Source organism: Rhinatrema bivittatum, chromosome 1 (assembly GCF_901001135.1).
Source record: "Rhinatrema bivittatum chromosome 1, aRhiBiv1.1, whole genome shotgun sequence".
NCBI lineage: Eukaryota > Metazoa > Chordata > Amphibia > Gymnophiona > Rhinatrematidae > Rhinatrema > Rhinatrema bivittatum.
The window spans coordinates 726007897-726022769 of NC_042615.1; the positions used below are offsets into that span (position 1 = coordinate 726007897).

The 14873-nt window shown below is 45.7% G+C and overlaps 1 protein-coding gene across 2 annotated transcripts in view; it reads right to left on the reverse strand.

The window, feature by feature from the left end:
- The window catches only part of SNX18 (sorting nexin 18), a 110714-nt gene extending 99853 nt beyond the window's left edge, over nt 1-10861 (reverse strand). Inside the window, exon 1 of one of the 2 annotated variants that reach the window (XM_029577312.1) lies at nt 8792-10861. In XM_029577312.1, coding sequence (XP_029433172.1) covers nt 8792-10367 — 1576 coding nt within the window. In that variant the 5' untranslated portion in view covers nt 10368-10861. The remainder of the gene's footprint in view (nt 1-8791) is intronic. The other variant, XM_029577302.1, reaches the window with a different exon arrangement.
- Nucleotides 10862-14873: the final 4012 nt, after the last annotated feature.

Consider the following 14873-nt stretch of genomic DNA (forward strand, 5'->3'; position numbering starts at 1 on the left):
ATCTACAAAATAGAAAATTTTCCCTCATTTGTACCCTTTTATATTATGTAAAAAAGTATGGCAGTAAAAAATGTCAGTAATGTGTTTTTTGGGAGATGGCAATTCTGCCCTCCTCAACCCTTTCCACTTTCCAGACTGAGCCCTACCAATGCTTTCTCTGTGGTGTGATTTCTGTAACATACTTAACTCTGGCATGGCCAAACCACCACCCTCTCCCTTCCCAATAACCACATCGTCCATATCCAGATAACCCTTGCACTTCTTTATTCAGTGGATGAATGGCCACAGCAGCGTTATTTAGCTTACATAAAGTGCAAAAGAAACAACCAATAACATGAGCAGGCTGTAACCCTTCACTGTACCCCCACTTGCAAGGGGTAGGAACACATCCTATACAACTAACTCCAACTAGTAAATGAGCTGCCCAGCAGCATCCTGCTCCGTGAATGCTGCTTCTAAGGGTACGTGACAACAGCTACCTCGTGCTGTTTGCCTCCACCTACTTTTTACTGCCTTCCCCAGACAATCCTACTATCAAGGACCTGGGATGCTAGATCGTCCATAGATGTAACCAGCCCAGATGCCCCCCTATCTAACGGCGCCTGAGCATTAACTGTTCAAGTTGCACCCCCTTCTTGCACCAGTGAGGAGCCGGCTTCTGTGACAACCCCCTTACTCACTGCATCGCTCTTTTGGGCGTGGCTTCTGTAAGCTCTCTCATGCCCAAATGGTGCAGCCTCCCCTCCCCGACTTTTTCTAAGTCTCCAAGAACGCCCTGTGGCTCAGAGGATTGGCCAGTTCAAACTACCACAATGGCCAGATACTTGCGAGCCCTGCCCTAAGCCCCTGCCCTCCCAGCTCATCTCTGGCCATGCCTACAGTCCCAGACTGTAGCCTTGGTTATGTGACCCATGTCCTCTACAGGGGCTGGGCCTTAAGTCTTGGTTCTCATTCAGTTCTTCCAACAGAGCAATGGGGAGCAAATCAAAAGCAGATTTTTGGATTACATCCAATCAACACACTGAATGTCCTGTTCTCTATAAAATACTTGAAGTAATTCCCATCATGCCCTAATGAAAAAAGGGGCTGTATGAAAAATCCTGACTGGTTGGCTGGTTAAGTGCGATTACAATTTACACAACACATAAAATGGTGAGCATTAGATTATAGTCTTCAGTGTTTGTCATCAGTATCCATACTCAAGCAAAATGTTTTAATACCTATCCTAAAATGTTACTGTACTTAACATTTTAAACCTAAAAGTAAAAATATTTTCACCTCCATTTTACATCAGTAGTTGCCAAATCTTCCATTCAAGGACCATTAAGAAACAATAGAAAGAATACTGAAAACGTACATCAGAATTCAATGCAAACATAATTCTTTATATGCTTAAAGCACTTAGTTTGCTGTTTTTATTTTCCATTTAAATGAGTCACAACATAAAGTAGCTTTATATTTAGTAAAGTCTAAGAACTCCTACTGTGTGCCAAACCTTATCAGAACAGATTTCAGCTAAGCTACAGTACACTCCAATGTCATCAGGGACCACTAATGCTGCCTTAGTCAAATGACTCAAGAATGCTTGCATAGTCACATGGACTCTCAAACAGTAAATGAAAACAAAAAAAAGATCAAGCAACCCTCCCAGTTTGCCTAGTTATTCCCATATGAATATACAAAATGCTGGGCCAGACTAGGATCAATCGAGGCCAGCATTCGGACTTCAACAGTGGCTTGCCCAGGTCACAAATACCTAGCAGAGCTCAAAAAATAGATTTGATTCCGGTTGCTCACTCCCAGGGATAAAAGCAGTGCCTTTCCCTACTCTGCCTGGCTAATAATATCTTATGGACCTTTTCTCCAGAACTGCTCAAAACCTCCCTATGTTAAGTTACCTTGACTAGATCCCCTAGGAACAGATCCACTACTTAACTGTGTGCCAAGTGAAAAAATACTTCATGATTTCTTTTAAAAATCAGCTGGTTGTTAGTTTCATGGAGTCCCCTTGTTTTATTAGTATCTGAAAAGGTAAATAGCATAATTTACCTCATCACAGCAGAGCAGTTTCATTCCCTTTAATTTTGCTGTCCTTCTCTTCACCTTTTCTAGTTCCACCGTGTCATATTTGAGATCACTTATAAGACGTCTTCCCCGATCTAAGATACTTTTCGTTTCTCTCTCATCCTGAGCAGATGGGCATACAAATTCCACACTTAGATCACACACAGCTCCCCTTCCTTCCCATGTCCAACCACAAAGCCTTGTAATAGCTAAACAGCTTTCAATACCAGTGTGGCCATTTCCCAAATGGTCTCTTATCCCTGCGTCAGACAGATCCAGCTACGTGAGCACTGTTTCTCTGCTAAGACTTCTAAATTTGAGGACTACCAGACAAACCCAGCTATTAGTTGAATTCTATCATCCCAGCCTAGTGTGGTTATTCCCTAAACATCCTATCTTCTAGGGTCTCTGTGAAACCTGCTAGACAGACCTGGCTACGTGAGAGCTTTGGTTCCAGGTAGGAGTTTAATTGTTATGATGGCCATTAAAAAAAAAAAAAATCCCCTACTTATTCCAGCCCCCCACCCAATATCTTCCCAAACTTAATAATAATCTAAAATGTTATCAAAACTAGTGAGGCCAGTGCCTAAACATCCAGCCTTGCTTGGCAGTGTCTGGACACAGCTCTCCAGGACTTACCCAGCTGGTTTCTGGGCTACCGTAACTTATATTTCCTGTTTTGTTTTTCACTTCTGCTCTATTTCTATTTGAGGAAATGCAGGTTCTCTTTCTAGCCTTGCAACCTCCCAACCCTGTTACTACTACTACCACAGGAAAATCACAGCCATAAAAAGGATTAGACTTAATCTCACTCCTGCTGCAATGTCACAGACCCCAGCTGATCTCTGGCTTTTTCCTTACTGCTTTGTCACTAAGGATCCAATGTGCTTAGCCCATGCTTTTTTTAAAATTGCATGTTTTGTCTCCAAGTCATTTGTATTTTCTGAGCAGTGTTAGAATACAATAGACAGGATTTTCCCACTGGCAGAGAATACTTCTTGGTACTTAGATACAACATCTGTGACATGACAGTTTCCATCTATAACTTAAGAAAAATGTTATTGATCAAAAACAGATGCCAACCAAAAAAAAAAAAAAAGGCAGAGAATTTGTTTCACACTCAGCAACCACTTCTGAAAAACTGCTAAGAAGAGCCTCCATGCTTCTCTGTACATAATCTGACTGATGCTTAAGATTTGGACCCTCACGACAGTTTATGAAACATGGTCCGTATCAGGAGACCATGAATTCAGTTGTAAATACCACTGACATTGCTATGAAACTATTACATGATTAACTTATGAACTGCTATAAATGTGTGTGAATATGGAAATCTGTTGCTAAATCTTGTGTTCTCCTTGAAAGACTATATACTTTTCAAATAATTGTTAGCCCAGTAAAGGGTACCACAACTTATAAAAATCCAACGGAAATAAAGCTTAAAAACTCTTTCCTCAGATTTATAGATTTCAGTTTTTTCACCGTTTTATTAATTTGGAAGGCAAGAGAATTTAGAGGTGCTGCAAGTAGCATCCTAGGTCCTTCTGATGTAAACTTCCACCTTGTGGCATTTTTTGGACTGCATCAAGCTACCTTTGAATGGTGATCTTTCCAGAACACCGCAAGAGGCAGTTTCCAAGCACACCTGTACAGTTGAAACTTACTGTACCTCAGAAGACCTGCTCCATAAAACCAATCAGAAACCAGCTCAAAATGAACACTACACTTTATATGCTTTCTCCCTGCTTCTTGTATCTCTCTACTGCAACCCTTCTTTTTTTCTATGTCACAAGCCAGCTGGAGCAAATTAAACATTTTAGTAATGCTTTTGGGGTGCCTGTGCTGCACTATATTCATACTATATTAAGTTGAAACCAGTTAGAATATACCTGCTGTACAGACACATGGCAGACCACCAGTGTACAGAACTGGGCAGGTCTCCAATGCAATGCTGAGAACTTAAGTATTTTATAAGAAATCAAAGTTGGAGCATGTTTTGCCATCATATTATGTTTCTATTTTTAACAGGTCTATAAGTCGGGGCAGCAAATCAAAGTTACGATGCATGCAGAGGCAAGAACACTCAGTGCCCTGGACTGCTGACTTTCAGCTCTTGCAACAGCTAACCACAGAGGAAACTGACAGTTATAAGGAAATTCAAAATCTATGAGGGCTTTCCAACTCATTAGAAGGAAGAAAATCACTACTGAGCTGTGATAAAACTAAACTAATCTTGTTTTAGCCACAACCCACTTCAACCTCTCATACCTATCACAATGAAAAGACAAGGAAACAATTTTGCAGTTAAAAAAAAAGTTACCTCCTTGAAAAGTTCGCAGGTAAATCTGCATAGATATTGATGCTAAGCTCAATATACTTCTGACAAACAAGGAGAATCTCTGAGCAGTAAACTCATTAATCCTTCCTCCTTGATTGTCCATAAAAGACCATTTAAGAATGACTGTTCAGTACTTAAGGAAATACAATTACTGGGAAAAGAGCCTGCATGTCTCTGAATGCTTGAATACAGTGGACCCTCGAGTTACAACCGGCTTGACATACAACTTGGGTTACAACCAAATTTTTAGTTTTGAGTTACAACCTGAATGCCAGCCAAGGCCATGTGTATCCGCTCCTGCGTGCGGTTGCTTCTAATTGGGTTTTTTTCCTATCAATCGTGGTTTTTTTTTAAGGTTGGTGGGTGGGACTTCTGCTCTGCTGTTGCAGTGATTGGCTGCTGCTGATGAGGCCTGTCCAACTCAGGCGCACCCAGAGCAAAACTGTTCACAGGAGCATATAGGCAGACCCGGCACGGCATTGCAGCAAGCAACAGCATCACTGGTGACCAAGGAAACTTCTGTGCAGCAGCAGAAAGGGAGTGTAGCACTCAGCTGGCTACAGCAAGGTATCAGGAGAGGAGGAATGAATATGCTGGGAGGGGGAAATGAGTGTTTGGGGGCCAGAGATGTGCTCCCTTAACATGTGCTGATCCATCTCTCTGGGATGCCCAATGCTACATGCAAATGGACTGCTGTGGTAGAAAGGAGGCGCCAGGGGAAATTGCACGCCCTCTAGCGCCTCCTCAGCAGCGGGCACCTGGGAGAGGTGGCTGTCAGCCACTTAGGAAAACAGACGCTCGATTGTAGTGTCCATTTTCCTAACCTGACCGCCAGCACACTTTTTTTTTTTTTTTTTTTTTTAAAGGGAAGGGCATTTCTAGCTTTTTCTCCTCTTCCACTTAATATTGCCACAATATTAAGTCAGAGGAAGTACAGAAAAGCAGTATTTTCTGTTTCTATACACTTTTTGGACACCTCAAGACTTAACAGCAGCTCCAGAGCTGGTGTTAGTTTTTGAGAGTAAAAATGTGCGCCGTGGATGCACTTTTTTTTTGCATGGAGGGGGAAATCGATAATAGCCTCATCATCATGCATTTGCACACAATAGGACACGTGTTCTGGATGCGCTAACCCCCATTTTGCATCAGGGGATAATGACGCACATCCAATCACAGGGTAACTGAGCGCTGCAGTGATCACCATCTCCCTTAGCTAAGGTTGCTTAATTTCATAGCACTGGAGAAATTCCTTCCTCTGCAGACAGTGAAATCTATTTCCCTTTAGACCAGTGGTGGGCAATTCCAGTCCACAAGGCCTATAACCCAATCTTGTTTTTAGAGTAACTAATGAATATGCAAGAAATGGATTTGGATACAACTGATGCAGTGTATGCGCAAATCTCTCTCATTCGAATTCATCAAAAATATGAAAACCATGGCCATTTGTGGCCCATGAGGATCAGAGTTACTTACCCCTGCCCTGCTACAGAGGTTGTTCCTGGAGCAAAAACACCAGCTATACCACAAGGAAATTTGTAAAGTGTTACTGAACCCTCAGCCAATCATCTCTTTTTCCCTAAGAGCAAACTTTCAAAATGCATAAGAACTTGTGTCTCCTTTGTTAGCATGGTGACTTTTTCTGCTTTTAATATTTGGATAGCTTTTTTGAACATGGGCACCCAAACTAAACCTCATATTCAAACTGAGGCCTGACAAAGGCTTATGCAGTAGAAGAATGCCATCTTTCTGACTTCGGCCCTCTGGTTAATATGTATAAAAGTGTTCATTTTGGCTACTACTGTTTACCTTTGGGCACATCCCAGTTTATTAGTAATTAATGCACCTCATTCATTTTACCAATCACTATCTTGTTCAAAATATATTGCACCTGAGGTTAGACGGTTCAAAGGATTGACACAGATTTTTGCCTCTATCACCAATTCGAATCAGGCTCAGGTCACAGTGATAGAGAGCCATTCTCTGAGAGCTGTTCAAAGGCCTAAAAGACATGGCTGGGAGGCTTCAGTCTTATCTCTAGTTAGTAGATAAGACAAAAATGCAGACATCATTTCAGTACTCCTGGGTCCCTCTGATGGAAGTCAGCAAAGAAGCCAAAGATTGTACAAGTATAAATACTAAACTCTCACCAAAGCAGGGTTGAGGCACACTGGCAAGACAGTATGAGGATGTTTGCACTGTCAAGGTACGGAAAAAAAAATGATTTTCAGTGCTGCCAATCAAGAACATCAAGTATTCAATTCATAAGAAATATGTTTTTAATAAATTATATGTACTAAACCTGTCTATTCTAGTAGCACAAATACATTACTGTATGCTAGCCCAGATTAATCAGCTGTTATTCCTCTGCCTATTTGCCCACAATCTTTAAGTATACTGGACTCATACAGGGTGACAATTTGATGCCAACTGCAAAAGTGATGATGGTGCCCATTTTGTCCTTCAGATCATTGATAAAATGTATAACTACACAAACCCAAATGGGACCAATTCATCATCTCATTTCAAATTAGATATGCACAGCATGCATGGCTGGAAAAAGCCAATAACCTAGATGTCTCAATAACAAAAATGTGTTATATGGTTCCTAGTGATGCTCCAGGTTTAAAAGGAGTCCAGTGATGCTCCCAATTCTAAGTGCCCAGGTGACCTAGCACCTAGGATTTTTCCAGCCCTGTAATATTCTCAACATGACTAGTAAGGTTAACAGTGATTTCTATTTCATTGTATACCCACATTCCTGGTCTAAAAAAAAACTGCTCAGAGCTGCTAATGTATCCAAAATGTACAATTCAATACATGCTTTGGTTCTCTACCATTCTTGGGTCACAAAGGCTTTACCATGGCTCATGTCCAAAAGTAGTCCCGTCCCCCCCCCCCCCCCCCCGTTGAGTTGATCTTTCTCAATCACCTTTTCCATTTTAAATACCAAAGCAAAGGCATCTCTGTAACCTGAGGTTTTATTTTATACTCTATCAAAGAAATCAATAGCACCCCTCCTCATTTATTTATTAATATAAAGAATTTTTAGGCATATTTATGAGGTGGGGGGGTTATTTCACGTTTCCAAGTCACCTGGTTGCCAGGTCAGAAGTTGTACTAGTGTGAAGCGCAGAAGAGTGTAGCTGTTGCATGACTAACCTGGAAGGGCTAAGTTATCTGGAAGAGCTGCCGGGTCTGGGCCAGAAAAGAGAAGTTGGCCCACTGCCTGCAGTAGGACCAGGTCAGAAGGAACTGCTACAGCCTAGAGCTGCTCCAGGAGCAAAAGAGAAGCAAGAAAGGGGAGAAACTAGGCTGGAGGAACAGAAGACTGAAAATGGCAAAAAAAAAAAAAAGGCAGATGGGACCAGCAACATATTAAGCAATTAGCAAAAATTTGAAAGTCACAGAAGATATATTTTTGACTCCAGGAACTTTTGATTCCCGCTTGGCTGCTGATCAAGTTTTCTAAATATTTTTCCACCCCACCAGTGGGTTTATTTATATTTAGTAATACTTTGTTCCTAGTTAATTTTAGTTTCTCTAACCACTAACATTCTTCGAGCCAGATGTACTAAAGGGTTTTTCCTAGTGTCTTTGGGGAAAAAGTACATCTGGCCCTTTATTATGTCTATAAGGATACCTCTCTATCCCTTCCCAGCACTTTTGCTGCATTATGATTTATATTTCATCCTGGATATGTTAAGATGTGAAGTCTCTCCAACTTAATCTCTCCCATTACAAACCAAATAAATCAAAGTAATGCTATGCTGACTTATACCAATGTATCCTCTAAGAAAATTTAAGAGTGGACTCCATAAATCGTTTTTAAAACAATCCATAAAGAACAACAAATATAGCATAGGACAAAAAATAAAGGATACCTACAAAAATGATCAGGAGAAATAAAGGCAGTGGGCACACGATTAGTCATGGATGTAAGTCCTACTGACTATAATTGAGCAGACTGACATTACTGCTCTGATGCTAAAGGAAATAGTGTACCACATATCTCTTCAGAGTGTGCCAACTCACTATCCCCTTCTAATTCTGAGCAGACGTGCCCTTTACTGAAACAAATAATACCAATAATAGCATGTCAACTTCAGAATGGAACTATTACACGAGATGTGGTGAGACTGCACTTGAAACCATAAAACAAAAAGAATTGCTGTCTCAGAAAGCACAGTTTGTGTCTTAAACACGTCATTCTACACAAGGCTAGGTGTTATCTTAACAGAGGCCATGGAGAATAAAGACTGGCTTGGCTGGGCCCTTGCACTATGGATCAAGTGCCCTGCCAGGCATGCGACTGGAAGGAAGGGGGCGGGGGAGGAGAAAGGGTGTGAAGAAACATCAGCTTGAGCCAGCGGAGCAGAGACGGTGCTTTACCTTTCTGGACGTGGATGATGTCCGGGAAGTTGGCCAGATGCCCTTGATACAGAGCCAACAAGTCCATGACAGGGTCCAGATCCTGCCGGGGCTGCTCGGCGAAGAGCTCGCCGATGGCGTCGTACGCCTCGGCCGTAAAGGTGATGGCCCGATTCAGGCCGGCGGAGAAGGCCTGCTGGTCCAGCTCGAAGGCCTGGCTCAGGCCCTTGAAGGCGTGGCCCACCTTCTGGTACTCCTTCTTGAAGCCGGCCACCTGCTTGCGGGCGAACTCGTTGGCCGTGTGGTTGAGCTGCAGGACGCTGTCGTCCATCCGCTTGGTGAAGGCCTTGAAGCCGTCCACCTTGTTCTCCACCTCCTGCAGGTCGAGCGCGGCGGGCGGCGGGCTGATGGTGAGGAAGAAGTTGGCGCCCACCATCTCGTCGCGCTCCGACTTGCGCTTGCCCTGCTTCCAGGCCTTCTCGTCGGTGCAGGTGAGGAAGTGCTGGAAGGCGTCGCACTGGGCCAGCACCGGGTGGCTCGTCATGTGGTTCATCCACCAAACCAGCCCCTTGCGGCGCTTGGAGATGAAGTCCTCCTCGAAGCGGCCGGTGGCCTGCTTTTCGGGTATGTGTGGCACCGAGATGACGGGGAACTTCTCCACCAGGCGGGCGTAGAGCCAGTCGAAGTGCTTGTAGCGGCGGTTCACCTGGCGCCCGGTGTGCGTGGGCACCAGCTTGTACGAGATGTAGCTCTTCATGCCCTTGAACTTGGTCTGCTTGGTGGGGTCGTCGATGGAGCACGAGAAGGGATAGGGGTCCTCCTGCCAGGCCGGGCCCTGCGGCCCCAGCACCACGCACAGCTTGTCGCCGTCGCGCACCAGCCCCCCCGCCGCCGCCGCCTCGCCCAGCACGAAGGCCTCGCCGCCCGACTTGACGAAGGTGGAGAAGCGGTTGAGGTTGCGGCTCACCGTGGCCGAGCCCTTGCCGGAGGCAGCGGAGGAGGAGGAGGAGGGGCCGGGACCGCGGGAGCCGAGCGACGCCTCCGAGCGGGTAGAGAAGCGGTAGCGGCCGCCATCGTAGTCCTGGTAACCACCGCCGCCCCCCAGCACGCCAGGCTCGTCTGCCACCGTGGATGTGTCGTCCCACTCATCATCCCAGTCGTCGTCGCTGCCCTGGCTAGGCTGGTAGGCGGGCTGCGGGGGCGGGAAGGGCTGCGGGAGCCTCTGCTGCTGGGGTGCCGCGGAGGCGTAGGGGAAGCTGAGGGGCAGCTGGAAGCCCTCCGGGGCCGGCGGCTGCGAGCTCCGGAAGGAGGAGGAGGAAGACGACGATGGGGTGGCCACCGGCTCCAGGCCGCCTGGGGGCACGTTGGCGTAGCGGGAAGGGCCCTGATATCCGTCCCCGCCGGTGCTTTCCGCCGCCCGGATCACCTCCACGTAAGAAGCGGGGAAGAGGCCGCGTTCGCCGCGGCTGTTAACTCCCTCTAGCCAGCCCTCGATGTCGTGCTCGCTACAGAGCGTCAGCAGCTCCGTCTCCCGCAGCGAGATCTCCCCCGGGTTTTCCGACCTGAAGTCGTACAGGGCGCGGGCTTGGAGGACCATGCTGTCGGTAGCGGGCGCCGGCCCGGTACCAAGAGTCGACTCAGGCCTGCCCTTTGCTTCACTTCTTCCGGCGACTCTGGGCGCCCCTGTACCGGTTCATAGTTGGCCGCTTTCCGGGGGGGGGGGGGGGGGGGGAAAGAGTTGCTTTCCCGCCCGGCTTTCTTCTGCTTCTCCCCAGATTGTTTCCGCGAGCCTCAGAGAAACAGCGGCTGTTGTTGTGAAGGTTTGGTGAGTCCGGGACTGACGATGGGCAGCAAAGAGAAACCGCGCAACTGACATGCGACCCCCACCAGCTTCTCTCGCTTCCCAGCCAGAACCACCGCAGCTCGCCGGCTCCAGGGCTGCACAGTCCTGAATGCTACACTCCCGCCCACCAGACTCCTGGGGGCGGAACTTCACTTAACCAGCTCCACCAATCAGGCGCTGACGGCCCAACGCAACGTTCCAAGCGCGCGGCAGTGCCCGATCCCCTCCCGCGATGTTCTTGCCGCTGGCCGTTAGAGGCTTTAGTGCCGTGAACATCTGAGCTCAGCACGTTAATAAAAGACAGGAACACATTACTCTGCAGCAGCTATACCTATTACAGTCAGTGTAGAGGAAGGCCAGGATACTAAGTGTCCTCTGCAACGAATGTAAGAGCAGGCGTGGCTATAAAGGCATAAAAATGAAAATTAACAAAGTTATGCTACATAACAGGACTAATTCTTTCAATGGCACCCAATAAATTATGAGGGATTCCTACCAAAATGTAAATAAACACACACGAAACCCTCTTGAAATTTTTTTTTACCACTATTTATATAATATTGATATGTCCTAATCCAGGGTAAGGCATTTAAACTAGCATTCAGAGAAAATATTTTTTTAAATCACAGAGAAAACCTTTTTTGATGAGAAGAGGAACGTTCGTCCTGATATGGTATTTAACCATGAAGGTCGGTATAGAAAAATGTTAAATAAATATATTTTATATCATGAACCCCCCAAAGGGGTGATACAGTTATATTATAATCATAAACGGACCTCCTCCATCCCTATTTTTTAAAAAAGTATAGTGTAGAAACACCAAGTGTTGAGATCCTTCGTTTTTTTTCATAAAGAATTTTTGTTGAAAACTGTGAATTTCACATCATAAGAAACTGAAACAATTAATGTAACTGTCCCGGTAATCTGTGAACTACCCAAATAAGTTTATAATGCTTGAACAAGCTATGTCGACCTCTCGGGCATTATGGATATAAACAAGGCTTGAACACAAGCTCAATCAACATCCCAACTTATCTGATGTTGTAAATCAATGACCAACGCAGCCATGTTTCAAGTCCGTCCAAGGACCTTTCATCAGGGAGTTCATCCTCATTAAATTCTCTGCCGGTGAGTGTTGAGATGTTGCCTGATCAATTTTGTATGATTCTTCAACGTGAGTCCGGACGTCATTCCGGACTCACGCTTAATTGTGCGTTGAGTGAAAATTAGTCTTAAATGTGCTACTTGCTAACTTCATGGAATGCCCCCTAGTCCTTCTATTATCCGAAAGTGTAAATAACCGCTTCACATCTACTCATTCAAGACCTTTCATGATCTTAAAGACCTCTATCATATCCCCCCTCAGTCGTCTCTTCTCCAAGCTAAACAGCCCTAACCTCTTCACTTTCCTCATAGGAGAGCTGTTCAGTTAGTAGGGTATTGTCCTTGACAAAAATAGCTACGTATCCCTATTTTCTGTCATTTCTATTCTTCCTCAACGTAAGACTCACTGAACCATATCTCTGTAATATCAACAATATCCAAGTTTACCTCTACCATTAGGGTCTGCAGATCTAGAACTTAGTTGCTCAGATTATGAGCATTTGTGCACATAGCTTTCCAGCTTTTCCCTCTCTGCTGGTTGTTCTTCCTGGGCATCTTCTCTTCCCTTATGCTTCAATGTGGACTAATTTTGTTCTTTTCTCCACCTTCCTGTATTGAGGCGGCAATCCAGTTCCATTGACTTCCTTGTGCCACCCCTATCCTGTGACATATTCTCTGATGACATATGTTCCGATTTTCTCACTTAGGATCCCTTTTCCTGCCACAGACGTTGGTAGGCCATCTGTACCTGCTCATTTTCAAAGGAAAACAACAAAGGATATTCACCTTTGAGAACTGGTGAAATGTATGTGACTTAAAACAGCCCATGTATTTTTTACACAACATAGACCATGCATCCACCATTCTAGCAGTGGGACAGGTGCTGGAAAATGCACAGAAACCTTATGCTAAGAGTAACTCATACAATTGTTTCAGATCTTTTGCAGGAGAGATCCTGGAGGTGAAGAGGACTACAGTAACTGGAAAAAGCAAGCCACACAGATGGTCCAGGAGTGGAACTGTTCTGAGTGGGGAAAAGAAAACGCTTGGATGAGTGTCTAACAGGTCCTGCTTTAGGAGTTTTTGAAGCCCTGAAAGCAGAAAACCCCAATTCTACCCCTGAAGAGTGCTAGAGGCACTAGAGCCAGTATTCATCTTTATAAGACCTATGAGCCAGTGGCAGCTCCCATGGACCCTAAGTCTGGTTCCTTGATGCTCTTCCCCCAATACACACTCTCTCCCTGCTTTCTCCGGAGGCTTGCTGCTGGCAATAACGCCTCAACAGCTGTTCTGTTTTCAGTCTGCACCATGTGGCTCCTGAACTTCTGCATTATTCTTGCAAGACAGTGAGAACACTATGGGAGTTCAGGCACTGCGCAGCTCAAACTCACTAAGAGCTGTGGGATGCCAGAAGAAACCGACTGCTGTTCTGGAGGTGGCACTGGCACCAGGCTTCCAGAGAACTCGAGGGGGGCAATTAATAAATGGGGGAGACAGAATGGGTGAGGCTGACCGAGGGGAGAGACAGATGGAGGTTCAGACCAACTCGGGTGGAGTTCGAAGCGTGTGTGTGGGATGTGGGGGAGAGGGCTTAGGGAAAGAGGAACTGTTGGAGGAGGGAGCGCATGTAGGGGAGCTGTGCTAGGGGAATAGTGTTCTTTAGAAAGAGTGAAGTAAGGAAAAGGGAAGAGGAACGAAATAACAAGACACCAAGAAATACATATGTAACAGTGGTTCTTGTAAGCAAAGAAAGTAATTATCAGATAGAAATGAAGACACCACAACCGATCAGATGGATTCTTAAACAGTTTATCATATGTACAGGGCTTATAGTAGGGATGTGAATCGGGCTTCGGACGATTGAAAATATAGTCGATATTTTCAAAATCATCAGAAATTGGGTGCTCCCCCAAAACGATAGGAAAACCCCACGATATTGATCGTGGGGGTTCCCTTATTGATTTGGGGGAGGGCGGGAAAAACGGCACACAAAATAACACCTAAACCCACCCCGACCCTTTAAAACTAACCCCTTAGCTTCCCCCACCCTCCCAACGCCCCCAAAAACTTTTTACAGGTACCTGGTGGTCCAGTGGGGGTCCCGGGAGCGATCTCCCGCTCCGGGCCGTCCTCCCGCTCCCGGGCCGTCGGCTGCCACTAAACAAAATGGCGCCGCTGGCCCTTTGCCCTTACCATATGACAGGGTATCCGTGCCATTGGCCGGACCCTGTCACATGGTAGGAGCACTGGATGGCCGGTGCCATCTTGTGCTCCTACCATGTGACAGGGGCTGACCAATGGCCTCTACCTTCAGGCTGACTCCTTTCCTCCTCCTCCTCTTCCTGTGCTGCAGAAGTGGATGATGCCTCTTTCTTACTCTTCGCTTGATGCACGGGCAGGAAAGTAAACAGGTAAAGGTAAACAGGATGGGGCAGGCAAGTGGCTGGAAACAGGCTGTGCAGGAGCAGGTGGTGTCAAGAGGAAGCGAAGTTAAGAGTTAAAAAGGTCTGGAGATAGTAGAATCATTGTCAAGTTCCTCCTTTTTCAGCCGCGCAAGACCAACGATGCTCCTTTCTTCTTCCCGGGTCCAGGCAGATTGCTTTTGCTGCAGCACCCGGAGATTTCCGGTATTGGCCCGGAGACCCGGTAATTCTTTTAAAATTCCGGAGTCTCCGGGCCAAATCCGGAGAGTTCCCAGGTATGCTGGTTACTTCAGTGCTATTGCAAGCCAAGTTCAGAGCACAGCCCAAGGCACTGGAGCTTAATCTCCCAGCTCCCACAGCGCAGTCCTCAGCTGTCAAATTGCCAGAACACAGGGCCTTTCCCAGCAACCCCTTTTTTAATTCCTGAGGACCAGGGCTGTATCCTGGGCTAACACAGATCTGAGCCTGCTTTAGTTTACTCCTTGGCCTCATATGCAAAGCACAAGCCTCTGACCCTGCAGACTTTGATTCAAAACACATCAAACCATCTTTTTATAGTGACATTACCTTCTTCCCTCTCAGGGGTAACTTCTTGGGTACTCTCACAGACTTTTCTTAGGTCACACTCCCTCACTTGAGGTACTATCCTGGATGCAAATAACTCAGAATTTCCTGTGAAAAAAAAAAACCAGAACTGTTATTCACACTAGTTAAAACCCATAATTAAAACTAT